Source organism: Podarcis tiliguerta (genome assembly GCF_965153285.1).
Source record: "Podarcis tiliguerta genome assembly, chromosome: 9".
Classification (NCBI taxonomy): domain Eukaryota; kingdom Metazoa; phylum Chordata; class Lepidosauria; order Squamata; family Lacertidae; genus Podarcis; species Podarcis tiliguerta.
The window spans coordinates 27,640,861-27,658,763 of NC_139542.1; the positions used below are offsets into that span (position 1 = coordinate 27,640,861).

At 40.0% G+C, this 17,903-nt stretch overlaps 1 protein-coding gene across 1 annotated transcript in view; it reads left to right on the forward strand.

Moving 5' to 3' along the window:
* Nucleotides 1–347: 347 nt before the first annotated feature.
* The window catches only part of USP53 (ubiquitin specific peptidase 53), a 29,130-nt gene continuing 11,574 nt past the window's right edge, over nt 348–17,903 (forward strand). The window contains exons 1-10 of the mRNA XM_083457107.1: nt 348–862; nt 7,546–8,171; nt 10,560–10,652; nt 11,373–11,507; nt 11,982–12,095; nt 12,177–12,259; nt 13,693–13,798; nt 15,091–15,237; nt 16,908–17,057; nt 17,439–17,610. Coding sequence (XP_083313233.1) covers nt 8,028–8,171; nt 10,560–10,652; nt 11,373–11,507; nt 11,982–12,095; nt 12,177–12,259; nt 13,693–13,798; nt 15,091–15,237; nt 16,908–17,057; nt 17,439–17,610 — 1,144 coding nt within the window. The 5' untranslated portion in view covers nt 348–862; nt 7,546–8,027. The remainder of the gene's footprint in view (nt 863–7,545; nt 8,172–10,559; nt 10,653–11,372; nt 11,508–11,981; nt 12,096–12,176; nt 12,260–13,692; nt 13,799–15,090; nt 15,238–16,907; nt 17,058–17,438; nt 17,611–17,903) is intronic.

The following is a 17,903-nucleotide window of genomic DNA, read 5'->3' on the forward strand; positions in this document are numbered from 1 at the left end:
GGATGCTGAGACCTTAGAGTGAAGTGTGGGTAAATAATGATCCAGCAGGCTGCCAGTTCCAGTTCCGCAGCTTGCTGACAGCTCTACCTTCGGCTTCTTCCCAGCATCCTTCATCAGCACTCTGGGTCGCGCAGCCCGCAGGATGAACTGAACCGGAATCCCGCGCGCGGCCAACCTCCCTCGCCACCGCCGTCCCAGGCTCTGGGGTTGATTGATTGATTAAAGGAGGGGGAGTGGGCAAAACCCTGAGCTTGGGTTGGATGCTCCTGGGATGACGTCACGCCCAAGCACTTCCAATCACTCCCAGCCTTCGTTTCCCTACGGCCTCCCTTTCCTTTGCCCAATCGGAAGCCGGCATTTCCCCCGCGCGCTCTCTCTCTCTCTCTCCCCTCCCCTTTCCCACTTTTCCCTCAGCGTCTGAAGTCATCGGAATGAGCAGGAACTCGCTCCAGACTGCCCCGACTACTTGCCCCGCCCACGCCAGTCAGCTGCTGCTACTGCTACTGCTGCGCGCGCCCGGCCTGCCCGTGCGCGAGCGCGCCGCTCGCGAGAACTCCCGCCCTGCCGCTTCTCTTTCTTCCTCCCGCCTCCTCAGGTTCTGTCCCTCTCTCTCCCCCCCCCCGCCCCTCTCAGCGAGGGCGCTCGAACATCGCCGCTCCAAGCGGGAAAGAAGAAAGTTACTCAGCGGGGAGGGGGGGAGCGAAGAGGGAGCGAGGGGGCGGGGCCACCGCTTGGTGCTGGTGGTGGTGGGCGGGGGAAGAAGCCCTGCCTGCGGCATAGTCTGCTCGCCTGCCGGACGGAGGAGCCCGCGCTCGGGATGGGGAGAAGCGACTGGCGTGGCGGCGGCGGCGCACCGGAGGAGGTGAGGTCCCTCAGGGGACGCGGCGGCGGCGCTGCTGAGGTGGCCGTGGAGTGTGGGGGGCTCCCATGTGGGGGAAGTGGCGCCTCAGACGCGGGGAGAGCGAGCGAGCGAGGAGCGCCGGCCGAAGAGGCACGACTGGGGAGGAGGAGGAGGGGAAGGGAAGCGAGGTGGCCAACGGCTGGCCTTTCGAAAAGCCGGTCGGTTGAGAACTGGGGGTGGGGGGTGGGTAGGGAGCGAGGCCCTTGGCCAGCTTCTCTCTCTTCCACGTCCACACACACCCTCACCCTCCTCCCTCCAGCCTGGAACTTCCTGGCACGGAAAGTTTTTCCTCCGGCGGCAGGTGCCTGAGGCGGCGGCGGCGGGTGTGAGCTGAGTTTGCCCCCTCACGGGCCAGCTCGTTGCTGCCCCCTCGGATTTGGCCCAGCATGTCTGGTGGTCGAGCTGGTCGGCTTCGTATGCGGGGGGGGGGGAACCCCCCAAACACGACACGCCTCTGCTGCTGCCACCCCTCGCATTCTCACGCATCCCTCCAGGGCCCTTCGCGGGGTGGGTGGGGGAGTTGCGGGTAGGGTCTCCTTGGTGAAAAGCCTTTCTTTCTCGTCCACCATCGCCTTTAAAACAACAAGAAGAACCTGTTCCTCTCCTCCCCGCTGTATATTTTTCCTTCTGTTTGTCGAGCCCTTCGAGCCGTTCTTTTTTTTTTAACCCTTTAAAAAATAATAATAAAACTCTCTTCCTCCTTGTTTACTACTTCACGCTTTCTGCTCCAGCCGTCGCTGCTCCGTATCTGTTTATTGGCTGTTGAAATGGCTGGGCTTATGACAACTCTCCGCCCATACCTTGCTCTTTAATCCGGAGCCTTCCTTAAGTGTTTACATGCTGCCGCTCACCCACAGCGTGCAGTACGGTTTCTGATTTTTTTTCCCTCTCCTCTCCTCCCAAAAGCCCCCTCCATGGTTAATTTCAGCAAATATTATTACATCGAATGAAGAGGCAAGTAATCAGAATGCTTGTGACTGGAAAGCGTGTTTAGAGCGAGGAATGGTCCGGGGTTGAGAGACTGGCCCACGCACTGGGCCATTGTTTTGACTGCCGTTGCATCAGACAAGGTTTTGCTAAATTTAACCTTTCCAGATCATTGAAACCTGTGTGAATAGGATCTGCATAGTATCCAGTACAGTATCTGATTTCCCATTCTTGGGTATGTGTTAGTCAGTTTCCAGCAGATTTTTGGCCCTGTTTTAATCCTGTGTCTTCTCTAATTCGAGTTTGTTGATCTTCTTGCATGAAAAAGACCCACAAATGACATGCTATATTCTTTAAAAAAATATTTTTGTGCTTTGCATTAAATACTTGGGATACCCTAATTCTGAGTATTTATGTTCATGAACATGCTACATCAATGAAACTTCATTTTGTTAATGTGGCTAGCTTCAAAAGTGTTAACATAAGTGTTAATTTTTAACCTGGATGTTACACACATGCTCAGTGATTGGCATGAAGTAAGGAAACGGCTCTTGAGGTTTATAGGCAGTTTATGTGTGGCTTGCTGTACTGCTTATGAAATGAAAGGGTGACATAACTATTAGGTATTTACAGTTTTCTTCACTGAGCAGTAGAACTGATACTTTGTTTTCTGTGAAGTTTTTCAGATACCATATTCATGCTTTTGTGAAAGAGCCACCCAGGGAACTTTAGTAATAACACAGTATTGGGATGAATAAATACTTGCAGTATGCATTGAATGGATAGTGCAGTATTAGCTTGTTTGTTCGGTGGAATATATTTCTTGCCCAAAGCCACACTTCATAGAAGCAAGTAGTGCCGCACAGGTGGCTGCAGTGGGGGTGGGGAGAATTAACAGAAATTGGAGCCCTTCACCCATGAGTGAACAGAAGTACCTTTCAGAAAAGAGGTCCAATTGAGCACAGTAGTATTTGCTCCTCTGAGCTTCAGTACCCAATGTGTTAATTCTTTTAATGCAGTAAAGGTAATAAAGGTAAAGGACCCCTGGACGGTTAAGTCCAGTCGAATTCGACTGTGGGGTGCAGCACTCGTCTTTGCTTGTAGGCTGAAGGAGACAGCATTTCTGAAGAAACCCATTGAAAAATCAAATAGTAAAAAAATATTGTAGCAATTGTCTTAAGTGAATATAATTCATACTTTGAACTGAATAAAGCAGATCAGATTGCAGTATTTGCCAGTAATGTTAAACGGCTATAAATCTTGGAAGCGTTTCAAACTAGATTCAAAACATCAGATTCAGGCATTGTTTCAGTAATCTGTCAAATGCCTTGCAGAGTAAGAAGTGGAAACTCTCAAGCCATAGTTATTTGATGTTTTCAAAACTTTCCCGTTTATTTATTTTTGTAAATATTTCCACCTTCCTGAAAACTGACTTCATGTATTCAGGACATGGTTCCACCCCTGCGCATTGTATGAAAAGATTATTACTGGAATCTTGATGTTAAATTCACAAGTCTCGTGACATAGAAGTTCTTTCTAAGTCTTCTAAGATTTAGTTTGCTAGAGCATGCATAGGCAAACTCGGCCCTCCAGATGTTTTGCGACTACAACTCCCACCATCCCTGACCACTGGTCCTGTTAGCTAGGGATGATGAGAGTTGTAGTCCCAAAACATATAGAGGGCTGAGTTTGCTTATGCCTGTGCTAGGGGAGTGGGCTTATAGTGTTAAAGTATACCATTTTGCAATATGAAACTATGAAATACTCTTTCCAAGGAAACTTCTCAGAATGGAAATATGAGCATATTGAGGAAGCAGTGTAGAACTTGTTTTTATTTCAACTGGCTTTCTGGAGAGTAGAGGATTGAAATTTTAAAATGGGTAAAAATATTTTAATTTTTTTGCCTTTTAGGTATAACATAGGACCTTCAGCTATAAAACGAAATAACTCTCGATCATTAGTTGCAAAAGGGATGCACTAGCACTAGTTTAGCACAGTCGTGCAAAACTGAATATTTAAACAATTTGTGCACCACTCAAAAAAGTATATTTTCTGTGGTGGGGGGGGGGAGCTCGTTCCATTTGCATAAGGGACTGTTTATCCAGAAGGAGGAAGAACTAAAATCATAGCCCCCCCCCAAGGTTCAAACAAGAGTAGAGTTCCACTAAAGGTAAATTCTTGGGGGTCAGAAGCAATTTCTGAGTATGTATTTATTTAAAATCACAATTGTCTCTGAGCTTTGCGGATCAGACTGAATACAATAAAGATTAAATCAGTTAAACTATAAAATCAGAAATTACTTAAAATACCTGCTGGAATAAGAACATATTCAGTAGATGCTGGAGGTTCAACAGGAAGGGCCCTGTCTAATCCTCGGTCCTATGAAATCTAAAGGGTTTTGGGGAAGAGATAGCTCTCCTTCAAACTAAAAAGCTCACTATGTCAATAAATATATTTATTAAATATGGTCATATTTTAACTTCATTAAATGGAAGTTGCTGTACTTTTTATTGTTCTTACTGGGAGAAGTGAGCCAGACAATGCTGCATGTTGTGGCTGCTTTATCATGGAAGAATAGTGGTGGTAATGGCTGATACAGTGGGGATGATGTCAGGAACTCTGTTTAAATCAGCAGGTATTACAAATGGCCTGCCACTGTTAGCTAAGTACATAAGACCTGTACTGGATCAGACCAAAGGCCTGTCTAGTCTGGCATCCTATTTTCCAAAGTGGTCACCCTGGAGTTGCCTGAAAGTGCACAAAAAGGGCATGATAACAACAGTTCTCCTACAGCCAAGGTGTGTGGCCACTGATCATGGATATTTATGGTTGATAAACAAACTGTTGATAAACAAACCTTCCATTAATGTGTCTAAGCATGTGACTATCATTTATATTTTGTGGCAGGAAATTCCATAAGTTTATGCATCATGTGTGAAGTAGTACTTCCTTTTGACTGTTGTGAATCTACCATATTTAATTTGCCTGAGTGTCAGTAGTATGAGAAAAGGAGAAGCATTTCTCTGCTTTCTCTACAACATTCTTAACTTCTATCATGATGTTCCCTCTTCTGAACTAAAAAGCCCCAGCCTTTCGGTTGTTAGGGAAAGTATCTCAGCCCCTTGATCATTGGAGTTGGCAACTTTCACAGCTCTGATACCCTTTTTGACATGGAGATTCTGGGTGTTAAAAAGCCACTTGCAGTTTCTGTTCATAGGACAAATTATTCTGGACCTCTGCTGAATGTTGCACATGGGTTAATATTCCTTACAGCTTTGTGTTGATAAAGGTATCTCGTATTTGCTACCACTCCTAACAGTATTTTAAGTCAGCCAAAAAGAAAGTTCTTTTGAGACTAGCCTGCATACATTTGTCAGCATTTTTGTAATAATTATTGGTTCTCTGAGAACCGACAGTGTTTTGTTTTTAGACCACCCATGGTGCCTAGCATCAAATGATGAAATGAATATTTTCATGTTTGTTTTCTCTAATTTTGGTTAATACCATAAACATATTATTTCAATAACCTCACACACAAAGAAAAAATGTCAGTTTGTTGTTTGAATCTGGGTCTAGAAGCACAAAAAATGTGGAGTGGTTCAGAAAATGTCTAAGAGGTTGGATAGGGAGATAAACCTAATGTGTTACTCACATAAGGTGGATTTAGTGTTTGGAAATATATTCAAATACTGGGCTTCTACCAAGTTGCTTCGGATGTTTCATTCATGTGACATTTTGGGTATGTAGATGTATTCCAATTTATGTGGAAATGTATATAAGCTCTTGTTTTGAGCATACCTTAGCTGTTAAAATTTAGTGCCTAGTACCTCTGGAACTGAAATAACAAGTTGCTACAAGAAGTGCCGTTTAAATGATACCATTGCATGAGTACAAAGAGTTCTGTACAACTGGTGGAAAAATACATAAAATGTTGGCTTGGTTCAAAGTAACATTCTCTTTTTGTACAACCTTTATCTGTAGTTATACTCAATTCAGTACTACAAATATCTTTTCTCAGAAGTCAACTATCTAATGTTTTTATTTTGTCTTCTGGATTTACACATTACCTGTGTATCCTTTTGATTGTATTGTAGCTCTAAAAAGACAGCTAACTGAGCAGCACTGAGTAACTGTCAGAATAATATTAATAGTAATCCAGTTGGGATATTTCAAGAGCATGGATGATCATGGGCAGACCATCCCCATCCAAGAGCAGTCATAGCTGCTGAACCAGCTAAAGCTGGAAAAAGGCCACCTGGGCCTCAAATGACAGAGCTTGATCAAGGGACACTGCTACACAATACATCTGCTTTGTTGAGTACAGCTTCATCTAGAACAGTCTGCACTCCCAGAGTCTGAACACAAGAACACTGGTGCATGTGACCTCAGACTTACAGGGATTTAGCCTCAGTTTCTTGATCCTCATCCAGCCCAATACCAAGTCCAAACATTGGTCAGTCTCACCTGATTCAATGGCAAGAGAAGTAGAGCTGAATATTATTAGCTTACTGATGGTGCCTCACCCAAATTCTCCTAATGCCACCACCCAGTCAGTGGCTTCATATAGATCAGAGATGGGAACCTGTGGTCCTCTAGATATTGGAGTCCAGCTCCCATCAATCCCAGCCAGCATGGCAAGTGGTCAGAGATGTTGGGAGTTGTAATCCAGCAATATTTTGAGGGCCACAGATTCTCCATCTCTGATATAGATGTTAAAAAGATTGATAGAATAGAACATTGTGGGATCCCACAGCACAACTGGCATGGGGGCTGAGGAGCCCCCCATGCCATCTTCTGAAGCTAACCCTGTAGATCGGTTGGAGCCACCCTATATCTATGCCTTCTACCCCCAATCCACAAAGCCTGTGTTATTTTATTTTATTAAAAGTCACTGTGGGAGCAAGGAGGAGACGAGCAGGGTTGCATTCCAACTCCTGGCAGTGATCATTAGCTAAAGCTGCTTCAGTGTAAAACCAAACCTAGGCACAGAATGAAATGGGTCTAGGTAGTGAGTTTCATCCAAAAGCACATTGAGTTGGCTGCCAACAGGTATTTGTGCCCCAAGGACTTCATATGTTATGCTATCAATATATAGAAACCTAGAATTGGAAAGGAAAGCTAACAGCTGGATCTTAATTTAAGTTAATTCAAGGGTCCATAGAAAGAAAGCTTTCTGTTCCATTATCATAACTACATTCCCCACATTGAGACCCATGTTGGGCGAATGATTCCTACACTGCAGGGGGTTGGACTAGGCGACCCTTCCAATTCTACTTTTCTATGATTGAGTTCAACATGGTCAGCTTAAGACATGCCTTGATTAGCTAACCTTCTCTTTTTGTAGTGGTTGACAGTAGTTAAATGTGAGGAGATGATTTTAGGAAGTTTTTTAATCAGTTGGTAGATGTATTATACTTGGTAGATGCTTTATACCAAGGTTCCATTTAGGTGAAATGCATGTTGCATCATCTGTATGTTCTTCTGACAGATTCCTGGGATCACTCATTCCAAATGGTGAAATGGTCTTGGAAATTGAAGTTATTAAATCCACTTACCATCTCTCTCTTCAGCTCTTACAACCCATCTCTTCATCCCAACTAAATAGCTGGAATAGAGAGAAGCCCTGTGTATCCATCTATGTTCTGTCTTTGCTGCTGTCAGCTGTGTACTTCAACTCTTTTGCTAATTTCAGATTCCCTCTCCATTTCTCCTTACAGATTTTGAAAGAAGACAGATACACGGTGGAACTACTTTTGCAAACCACAGGAAGAAATGTGATTTATTTCTTAAAACGAAGAGAAAGAACCAACCTGCAAAAAGACTGATTATAGCTAAAACTAGCTAAGAATTCCTGGTTTTTTTCAATATAAAGCTGCCATAGTATTTAAAAATTATCTTCCAAAGAGTCATTTGCACTAATATTAAAGAAGAAGAAAAGGTGAAATGCTATAAAGATTGTCCATAAGTATTTGTATGGCTTATCATCATAATATTACATGATCTACTCATCAGAACAAAGTTCACATTTTATTTTATCTTTATTTTTTAAAATAAAAAGAGCAGATGCGATATTGACTTAATGCAATCTGAAGACTTGGACTTCTGAACACAATGCCGTAACTTAAAGGCAATTGCCAGGACTAAGTTTGCTTTGCTTGGAATCCTTCAGCCTTATTTTATAAACACTGTTTCCTAAATAATGGCATGGGTAAAGTTCTTGAGGAAACCTGGAGGAAACCTTGGAAAAGTATATCAACCTGGAAGTGTGATGTCTTTGGCGCCTACCAAGGGCTTGCTAAATGAACCAGGACAAAACAGTTGCTTTCTTAATAGTGCTGTACAGGTAAGGAACTCCTCATATTTAATGCAATAAAACACAGCTCAAAGACCTATTTAGTCCAGCATCGTATTTCACGTAGTGTCCAATCAGATTAAGCCTACAAGCTTCATAAGGTATATTGAAAGCTGGCTATTAATTTCTTTAAAATGCATTCTCCCCGCCGCCATTCACTATGTATCTTCCAAGATTGTACATGGTGACAAGAATGAGAAGGAGCAACAGCTTCCATTTTCCTTGCCTTGCCTTTTGTACAGTTTGGTTCCAGAAGGAGGGGATGCAAATGAATTGGCAATAGTGACTGTGGTGAGGAGGTGAGTCCACAAGAACCCAACAGCCAGCAGCAAATTGAAGTCTACTGTATATAATTTATAGACTCTTGAAACCAATGTTTCTATGAAGCATATATATGCCAATCTAACTTTTCCTAACCTTGAGTCTCCCAATGTATTTACTAAGCAATTCAGGCCAACAGATAACTTTCATGTAATTTGAAACTTTTTAGAAAAACACCCACAAGGCTAGCAAATGACCACAGTGGCTTCCCATTATTGAGCTGCTGTATTTTCCAGAAAGGGCTGCCATTTTCCCTTGTATGGTGGCTAGCATGTCTGATAATTGCTGCTTGTTTGTATGAACAGGCTCTTATTCTACTTATGCTGAATTTGTAGGACTTCATAATATTGTGGTCATTTGTATTCCATAGAAAATACATGTTAAGCTGCAACTGAATTTTATTTTAGTTGTGCTAAATTACATTTTGCTTTAGTTTGCACATATTATCAATGTTTGTCATTTAATCATTTTTGGTAGAAGACATGGAAATGCTGTTTACCTTCCCACCACAGCGGTACCTATTTGTGTACTTGCACTGGTGTGGTTTCGAACTGCTTGGTTGGCAGAAGCTGGGGACAGAGCAACGGGAGCTTACCCACATGTATTTAAACAAATTTGACACTGTGTTTTCAGAGGTTGATGAAGTAGTGGTTATCTTCTTTGGCCAAGAGGTACCACTTAATCAAAGTAGGACTGCAGACTTGAATACATCACTCATAATTGGAAAACTTTCCCTTTAATTGATCAGCATTTCAACATGGGTGTTATCAAGCTTTGCTTAAGTAGGAAGAAAATAATTCCTTTGAAAAGCCTTTAATAGTTTTCGTTTACTAACCTATTAATGCCACACACACACAGTTACAAAAGATTCAAGAATATGTGAACATAAATTACCATCAGAAGTAAATTGAGAGCACTTTAGAATGCACATTAAATGAAGTTAAAGAATAACTTGTAACTGATGTGCTTGGAGTGAATATGCACTGCTATATATGCATTTAAATAGGGCCATGCTCGCATTAGGTTTTCTTCATAGTCCTACTTTAAATGTCTTTGCACTTTGACATTGTATCCCTTCTTTCTAGTATTTGTTCAAAAAGAGTAAGATAGGATAGAAGGATTTGGGATTTGTTCATGGAGAGAATTACATGTGCAGACAAAGCTTGATTTGATGTTTTCAGCAGTTAGAATTGCTGTATTAGAGACAAACCACTGTTTAAATTGAACCATAGCTGGTCATCTCAGCCACTGAAAACAGCTCTGTGTGTGATAACCTTTCAGCTATCATGGGGGAAAGTAGCTACAGTATTTCAGTGAAAATTCTAATACTTCTTAGTTTTTGATCTTCCAATTATTCTCCCTTCTAACATGTAGTAGTTTGAATTTGCATATGCAAATGTAGTAGTTTGAATTTGCATATTTCAGTGAATCTAATGGCACAACTAAAAGGATCCTATTTCTAAACCAGAGATGATGAGCCTACAATTCCCAGCATCCCTTGGCAGCATGATCAGTGGTCATGAATGATGAGAATTGTAGTCCAGCAACATCTGGAGGACTACAGGTTCTCCCCATCCCTGCTCTGAACCATCATTCATTCATTTTACCGTCCATCATACAAATATCACAAGCTGGTTTACAAAAATACATACTATAATAACAAACAAAAACAATACCATACTCCCCACAGTTTAAAAGGCCATACATAGATTGTTTAATTAGCCAAAGACCTGGGAGAAGAGCAATGTTTTGCCTTATGCCTAAAGATATGTAATGAAGGTGCCAGGTGAAATTCCCTGGGGAGAGCATTCCACAAGAGGGGAGTCACCGCAGAAAAGGCCCATTCTTGTGTTGCAACCCTCTGAACCTCCCACAGAGGAAGCAGATAAAGAAGGGACTCAGATGACGATCGCAGGATCTGGGGTCTAGTACTCCATGTTGTCATAGTGTATCAGTACTGTAATGAAAGATCAGTTTATTGTAGGCCTTCAACTATATATGTGGACAAATATGTTATTGAAGAAATTGAAGTTTTTATTTTCTGCCTCCTCATCTTAGGTTTTATGGCAACTTGACATATTTCGGCGAAGTTTAAGAGGTCTATCAGGACATGTTTGTCAGGGTGATGCCTGCATATTCTGTGCTTTAAAGGTAAGTTTAGAATCACATTATCCAGTTCATAAAGAGATTTTGAAATTCTTATTCAAGGGAGACATGATTCAAAACTTGTTTTTGTAAAGGAGCATTTGTTAACAGCTATAATTGCTGCCACTTAAGTATTTTGTATACTGTTGTAATTACAGCAATGGAATATGGATTAGAAAACTGGGAAAGAGGGGACAGAGGAGTCTCTTTAAATCCCTAATAGCACATCCTTGAGAGGGAGAGCAGTGACTACTAGAAATCCGAGCATGAACACTTCTTTGAGGATATACTGAAATATTGTGTTGCCGTTCCCACTTGTCATTGTTGCATGGAACTTGCATGCTCAGTATACCAGCTGCTGGGGAGCAACTGTGGAATTGGGTTAATGTCCTCATGCACTGCGTTTGGGTTTTCTGGAGATTACTGATTAGACATAGAGGGAAGCAGGTTGTTAGATTAGATTGATAGTTTCTAATTCAGAGGGTGCTTACATTCCCTTCACCAGTGCAAGGGTTTCTACCGCCCTAGGGCAATGTCTCATTGCAAATCCCATTTATTTTCTTCAAGGTGTAGTTGTGCAGAAAATGGGAAACATGGCCCAATAGAGAGGGCAGGTAATGAATTGTCACTGAATTGTCTCCTAGATGAAGAAACCATTGGAGTATGCTAGCCTATTTAAAAACTGGCTATTTAGAAGTATTAATTAATGGTACTATTGACTTTCAGACTATATTTGCACAGTTCCAGCACAGTCGAGAAAAAGCGCTCCCATCAAATAATATGAGGCATGCCTTGGCTGAAAGCTTTAAAGATGAACAGCGATTTCAACTTGGTTTCATGGATGATGCAGCAGAATGTTTTGTAAGAGCTTGATATTATGCTTTTCCATAAAATTTGTCTTTGATACTTTGTGGCAGTGATGTGGTTACAAGACAGCCATATTCACAGCTCTCACTGAAGCATCTTAACCTGTAGGTGTTTGGTATCACTGGGGTTTAGGATGAGAATAAATTAAAAGGAATCTAAATATTTTGGACTCTAAAGTTCTATAGCCTTTTTTAAAAAGGCGGACTTGAGAGAAATACACATGGTATATATTTAATACAATTATTGTTGGAGACATTGTTTACTGTCCATTACCTGGAGTTAAGTGGAACTGTAATTCATAACAAGTGAAGAAACAATGTGCCTTGTGCTTTGCTTCACCATCATGAGGGTATCTGGGAGGGTTCTGGAACTTCAGCATGGGAGTCTGGCATAGCATTATAGGGAGTCTAAATGGTGGGAAAGCAGGATATAAATCTATTAAATGAATCAATGCATTCCTTTGTTTAGGAGAACATCCTTGAGAGAATTCACTATCACATAGTGCCAAGCAGTGAAACAGATATGTGTACTTCTAAATCCTGCATTTCCCATCAGAAGTTTGCTATGACATTATATGAACAGGTAAGATTTGTGTTTGTTGTTGAATTTAGTGCTCTTAAAGTTTCCAAAGTTACAAAAATTAAAACTTTTTTTATTTTGTAGTGTGTATGTCGCAGTTGTGGGGCATCTTCAGATCCTTTGCCTTTCACAGAATTTGTGCGTTACATTTCAACAACAGCTCTATGGTAAGAGACCTTGTTTTTTCCTTTATTCTTCCCCAGACCTCTTTCATTTTGTTCTTTTCATTTCCAGATTCTCATAGTATGAGAACTGGGAATTCCAAGGAATAGTGGAGAATAGAATGGAGGTGGGTGTGTTCAATACCTTGTTGATAAACTGAATAATGCTTTAAAAATTCACTAACTCCCAGGGATACACATTTTATGTACAGATTTCTGTAACACCTGTTACGTGAGGATCAAACACGTATGTAGCTAGCCTTCCTAGGACACTGCTATGGTTACAGGCTATATGGTGTTTTAACTTCAATAGACATTCATATTATTCCTTTTTCCTGTGTTGTACCAAAAGTTAAATCACTGGTTTATTTATTTATTTATCTGAAATATCCTAAATACATCGTAACACAATAAAACAGAGAAACAAGAGAGATGACTGTTCTGCAAGAGTTAAGGAGTTAAGTGTTCTGTAGGAACCAGGCCATTGAATCAGCTCTTGTCTTTCACCCTCAAGAGCAGGGCATCAATTTGGACTGATAGGAATTGAATCCCACTGGGACGACAGGAAGCAAGATTGGAATTGACATATGTTCCATGGCAGGAGCTACTTAAAGACACGACTGTTTCCGGCCTCTGAAGAGAGAACAGGAGTTTACTTAACTCCTGCTAGGTCCCCCCCCCCTTCTTTTAAATTAACACTAGGGACAGTTTATTTGCCTTTCTCTCACCTAGTCTCACACCTTGCTGAGTTAAGCAGGGTCGGGAGGTGCGTGCCCTGGACGGTTTGAGCAGGCAACAAAGGAAGCCCCTCTCTTGGGACCAAATGTTCAATTTCAGTCCTGGGTCTTGCCCTACCAGGTAGAGTAACTTCCAGTCAGTTTTGGCTGTGGTTTTGCTTCTAGGTAGAATGCAGGCAAGAAGCTATCAAAATACTTTTAACCAGGGGAATATTACAAAACATATGATTTTGATATTATTATAAGACTTTTATCCATACACTTCATCACATTTATGAGTATTTAGATTATATGTCATAAATGGCCCCTTCCAGAAATAAAATGGCTGTTTTACAGTGATGTATACCAATACTGAATGCATAACATACGGATTTAAACTATTTATTAATGTGTCCATAACCTGCAGTGTATTTGATTTGCCTTACTCTGGTATTACTCTGGAACGCATTTCTCAAATATTATTGATTTTTGAAATCCTTCAAAAGAAATTAGGGTGCAAAATAGTAGTGGTTATATCATTCCCTTATTCCTTTTCATACATAGTACCTCTGTCTGATTCTTCATTCTCTGCATAGATTAAGATTTTAGAATTCTAAAACACCCATATTTGTTGTATAGTACATGGGCCAAATAGCGGAAAATAGCTGTTTGCTACTATGGTATTATATGCTAAATTTAAAATTTACTACTTCTTCTCTGCAGCAATGAAGTTGATAGAATGTTGGAAAGACATGAGCGGCTCAAGCCTGAAATGTTTGCAGAACTGCTTCAGACTGCAAATACTACTGATGACTTCAGGAGCTGTCCTGTGAGTAAACAAAATATGTTTCTGTTTGAGCTAAATTCATAAAAGTGATGAAGCTGAACATTCCATAACTGGAAAGGGAATTTGGTCTGTTTCTTTCTCATTGATTTATTTTTAATTTAGACTAATATTGTAAAACTGCCTTGGATTACCACATTCTGAAGCCTTCTTTAGATGTTAAAAAACATGTGCTGATAATCCCATGAAGGAGGAGAATGGGAACGCACGCATTTGCCCTCCACTTGTGCAGATTCTTCCCAAAGGTTCTCTTTGGGTTGGGGGCATGTCTGCAGCAGCTCACTGTACCAAACACACATAGCCTGCTTGGAGGGACAGCTCACAGGGACACCCCACATGCATTCAGTAGGCCACTCTGCTGCACACATGCTCTTAATCCACAGACAGTGTTTGAGATTGGTCACCATGAGCACATACTGCCATGCTCTTCTCTTTCATGGGGTTACTGCCATGTGTCTATGAATACCTAAAGAAGGCTTGAGTGTAGGAGGCAAGTAGGGCATGGACAAGGTCCTCAGGAAGATAGGAAACTGCCTCTTGGATGTGTGAATGAGGACCACTGCTTATTTTCCTCTGGCTCTCAAATGAAGCAAGTCGCTTTGGGCATCTATTTTTTAAAATTGGTGTACCTTATTGGGTTCTATATATGGGGCAGGACAGTGTGCTTATTGTTTAGAGTGCATACAGTTGTGCACACGGCTAAATTAATATATATTCATAAAATTTATTACACTGCATACACTCAAACTTAGAAGTATAGGAATGGTCATTTCAGATCATTTGACCTGAAAATAACTGTTGTGATTTAGACCTTTCAGATGTAAATTATGTGGTAGTAAAGGGCTTAAGAATTCAGAGTAAAATATAATGCTTTATAAAACACAGTGGTGTAGCCTGTCCATTAAGTGGCATGACTTACTAAACAAAAATAATATTTTGCCTTCAATTACTTCCCTCCTCATTCTGTCAGTATCTGGATGTGTTGCAGAAATATCCAAGTCTGTCAAAGAGCAGTGATCTGAGGACTAAATAACAGTAATCTATCTCTCTGTCTTCTGAAATCTATTGTAGAAAGTAGTAGTAAGAAACTCAGCTGAATAGGGCATAATTATGATTAGTTTGGTGTTTATTTTAGATCTAAATAATAAGTTGCTAAAGTAACATGCTGTTAAGTAATTGTGAGACATATATTGTAACATTTATTCTGAATTCAATGAGAAATAGATAAACCCTGAGGATTTAAACTAATTAGTTTTTATCTTTTCTCCTTTTTCTAGAGTAACTGTGGCCAAAAAATAAAAATCAGACGTGTTCTCATGAATTGTCCTGAAATTGTCACAATTGGCTTAGTCTGGGATTCAGAACATTCTGACCTAACAGAAGATGTCATCCGGAATTTGGCAACACAACTTTATCTTCCAGGGGTATTTGAGCAACAGCATTTAATATAATTGTTTTGGGTCATCCTCACCATTTAAAAACTTCTGTGTTCTTTTGAGAGCTTTGTGTGCCAAAGAGGTGCTCATTCATTCCTGTCTCATAGTGCCATCCTATGCATATCTACTCAGAAGCCCCACTGAGTTCAGTGAGACTTTATCTTAGGTAAATGTGCATAGGATTGCAAGATGAAAGGAGGAAAAGTCTCTTTTAAAAAATACCTTAATATTTGAAATGTCTTCTTTTCAGTTACCATAAAATGCTGCAGTACAGCTACAGAATTTACGTTGCTTTAAACTATTTTAGAGTTTCCACCCACTATTCTATTACAATTTTTAAAAACATTTATTTTGAAAAATTCATTGGTGGTGGTTAGTAAGGTCTCCAGGTGGCATGCAGTAAAATAAATGTATGAAATCCTGTAAAATAAAGCTGCAGAAACAGCAATTATAAAGGTTCTATAAATCCAGCAGAACAATCAAAACTTTAATCAGGACTAGCTTACATTACACTATGACATGGCCAGGCATATAAAAAAGGTTGTATGCAACTAACTTTTACTCAGAGTAGACAAAACTTAACTTAGATCCATTAATTTTGGTGGGTCTACTCTGAATAATAGTTAGCTGAATGTAGCACAAGATGTTTGCCTAGTGTCAAAATAACATCATAGTTGACTCTTGGTAAGCCTGTCCGGGGAGGGTATTTCAGAGATAGTGTGTTTAACAGTGGTACCTGATCTCCTTGGTCACCAACTAACAAAAGATAAAGCAAATAATAATGTTTAATTTCATCAGGGAACAAGCTAACTTAAAAGCCCTGGAAAATAATGTGCTCACCTGGTGCTTACCTGGCACCGAAAGGAAGTGCCAAGTGGATTCCATAATCAGGGCCTTGGCCGATTAATTGTCAATAGACTTAAAATATTTTGATTAATAAGGCACTCCAAATTAAATGGACAGCATATATTTGTTAAGTCCCTAATACTTTTCATTACATGTAATGCTACATCTATTTGTAAATTTTGTGTTGTATTGACAATATTGTATTGTGTGGACAAATAGTCATTTCTGTTGATAAAGATGCCACCTTACAAGATGGTGCATGCTTATTTATAGATGTGTGCAAGTAAACAAGTTTTTAAAATTTAAGGTATTTATACCTCTACAAAACAAACCAAAACTTTAGCGCAGTGGGTTATAGTATAGCTAAACTAGTATAAATAACTTTTTAAAAATAGTAACAATTCAAAAAAAACCCAACAATTCTTAATCTTTTTCAGTTCTCTGACTAAAGATTGCAGGACACAAACAAATTTTAGAGCAGTTTAAGGAGATGGGAAATCCTGATTCAGAGCAAAAAAATTGACTGAATCATTTTTGAGATTGCCTGAAGGAGTTTGCCCTGTTCTGGTCCAGTCATGCTGTAATTAGGAACATATCATCAATAGCAACTACATACACAGTTATGTGTAGTAAATTACAATGCTGGGAAAGGTGACTAATTATCATATAACGACCAATTCTTGACATCAATGATTTTGTCTACAGTTTGATTTTATACTGTTTTTATATATATCCAATTTTTCAGCTTTGTTACATAGTTTTCATGCTTTTTAGCTCTGCCACACTTTTTGACTGATGAATCATTTTTGCAGCTGTTCTATAGAGTTACAGATGAAAATGCCAAAAATAGTGAGCTTTATCTCGTGGGGATGATTTGCTACGCAAGCAAACATTATTGTGCCTTTGCCTTTCATACCAAGAGTTGCAAATGGGTGCTGTTTGATGATGCTAATGTGAAAGAGGTAAGTTTAGCTGTTCTGATTTGGCGATCTTTCTACATAACTGCCTAGATGTGTTCAAAAGTAAAATGCAATACTTATATGTAGTTCTGACAGCCTTGATGTCAAACAAATTACCTGAATTCTTCTAAAGCACACATACTTTCTGACAAGGTGGCACTTAAATGAAAGGAAATTTGTTACTCCACTAAGTTTTCACTGTTAGAAAAGAGATCAAACACTGACATGAAAGTAGCTCTTTTCTCTTAAGAAGTCAGAATAATGTCTCTGAGAAGTTGAGAGTCAATTGAATATAGATTATATCTATTTTATCATCATTTAATTATAACTATTACTTAACTAAATTAAATTACTTATATATCTCATGAAAACATAACTTTTTAGGTTGGAACAAAATGGAAAGATGTGGTGTCCAAATGCATTCGGTGTCACTATCAGCCATTGCTGCTGTTTTATGCAAATCCAGATGGTACACCTGTATCAACAGAAGATGCACCAAGGCAGACAATTCACTGGTCTCATTATAAAGCCTGTGCAGGAAATGGAGAAGAACTTGGTAATACACTTGACTCTTTCTTCATATTATTAAAAAATAATTTACTAAGTGCTTAACTGTGTACACAGTCTACATATACATGATCTATTGGTGTGTCCTGAGTTAGTAGCTGGAAAGAAGGAAGCAGCCAGTCCTCTACTCTAGCCTTGGGTAGTATGAACTAGCCATTGTATATGCTGAGTTTTCCATTCCTCATGACCTGTGTTTAATGTCAGTTGCTGTGCAGTGAAACTGACTACTTGATGGTTCTCATGATACAGTCTGAGAGTGGGAAACATCATGGAAATTAGTAT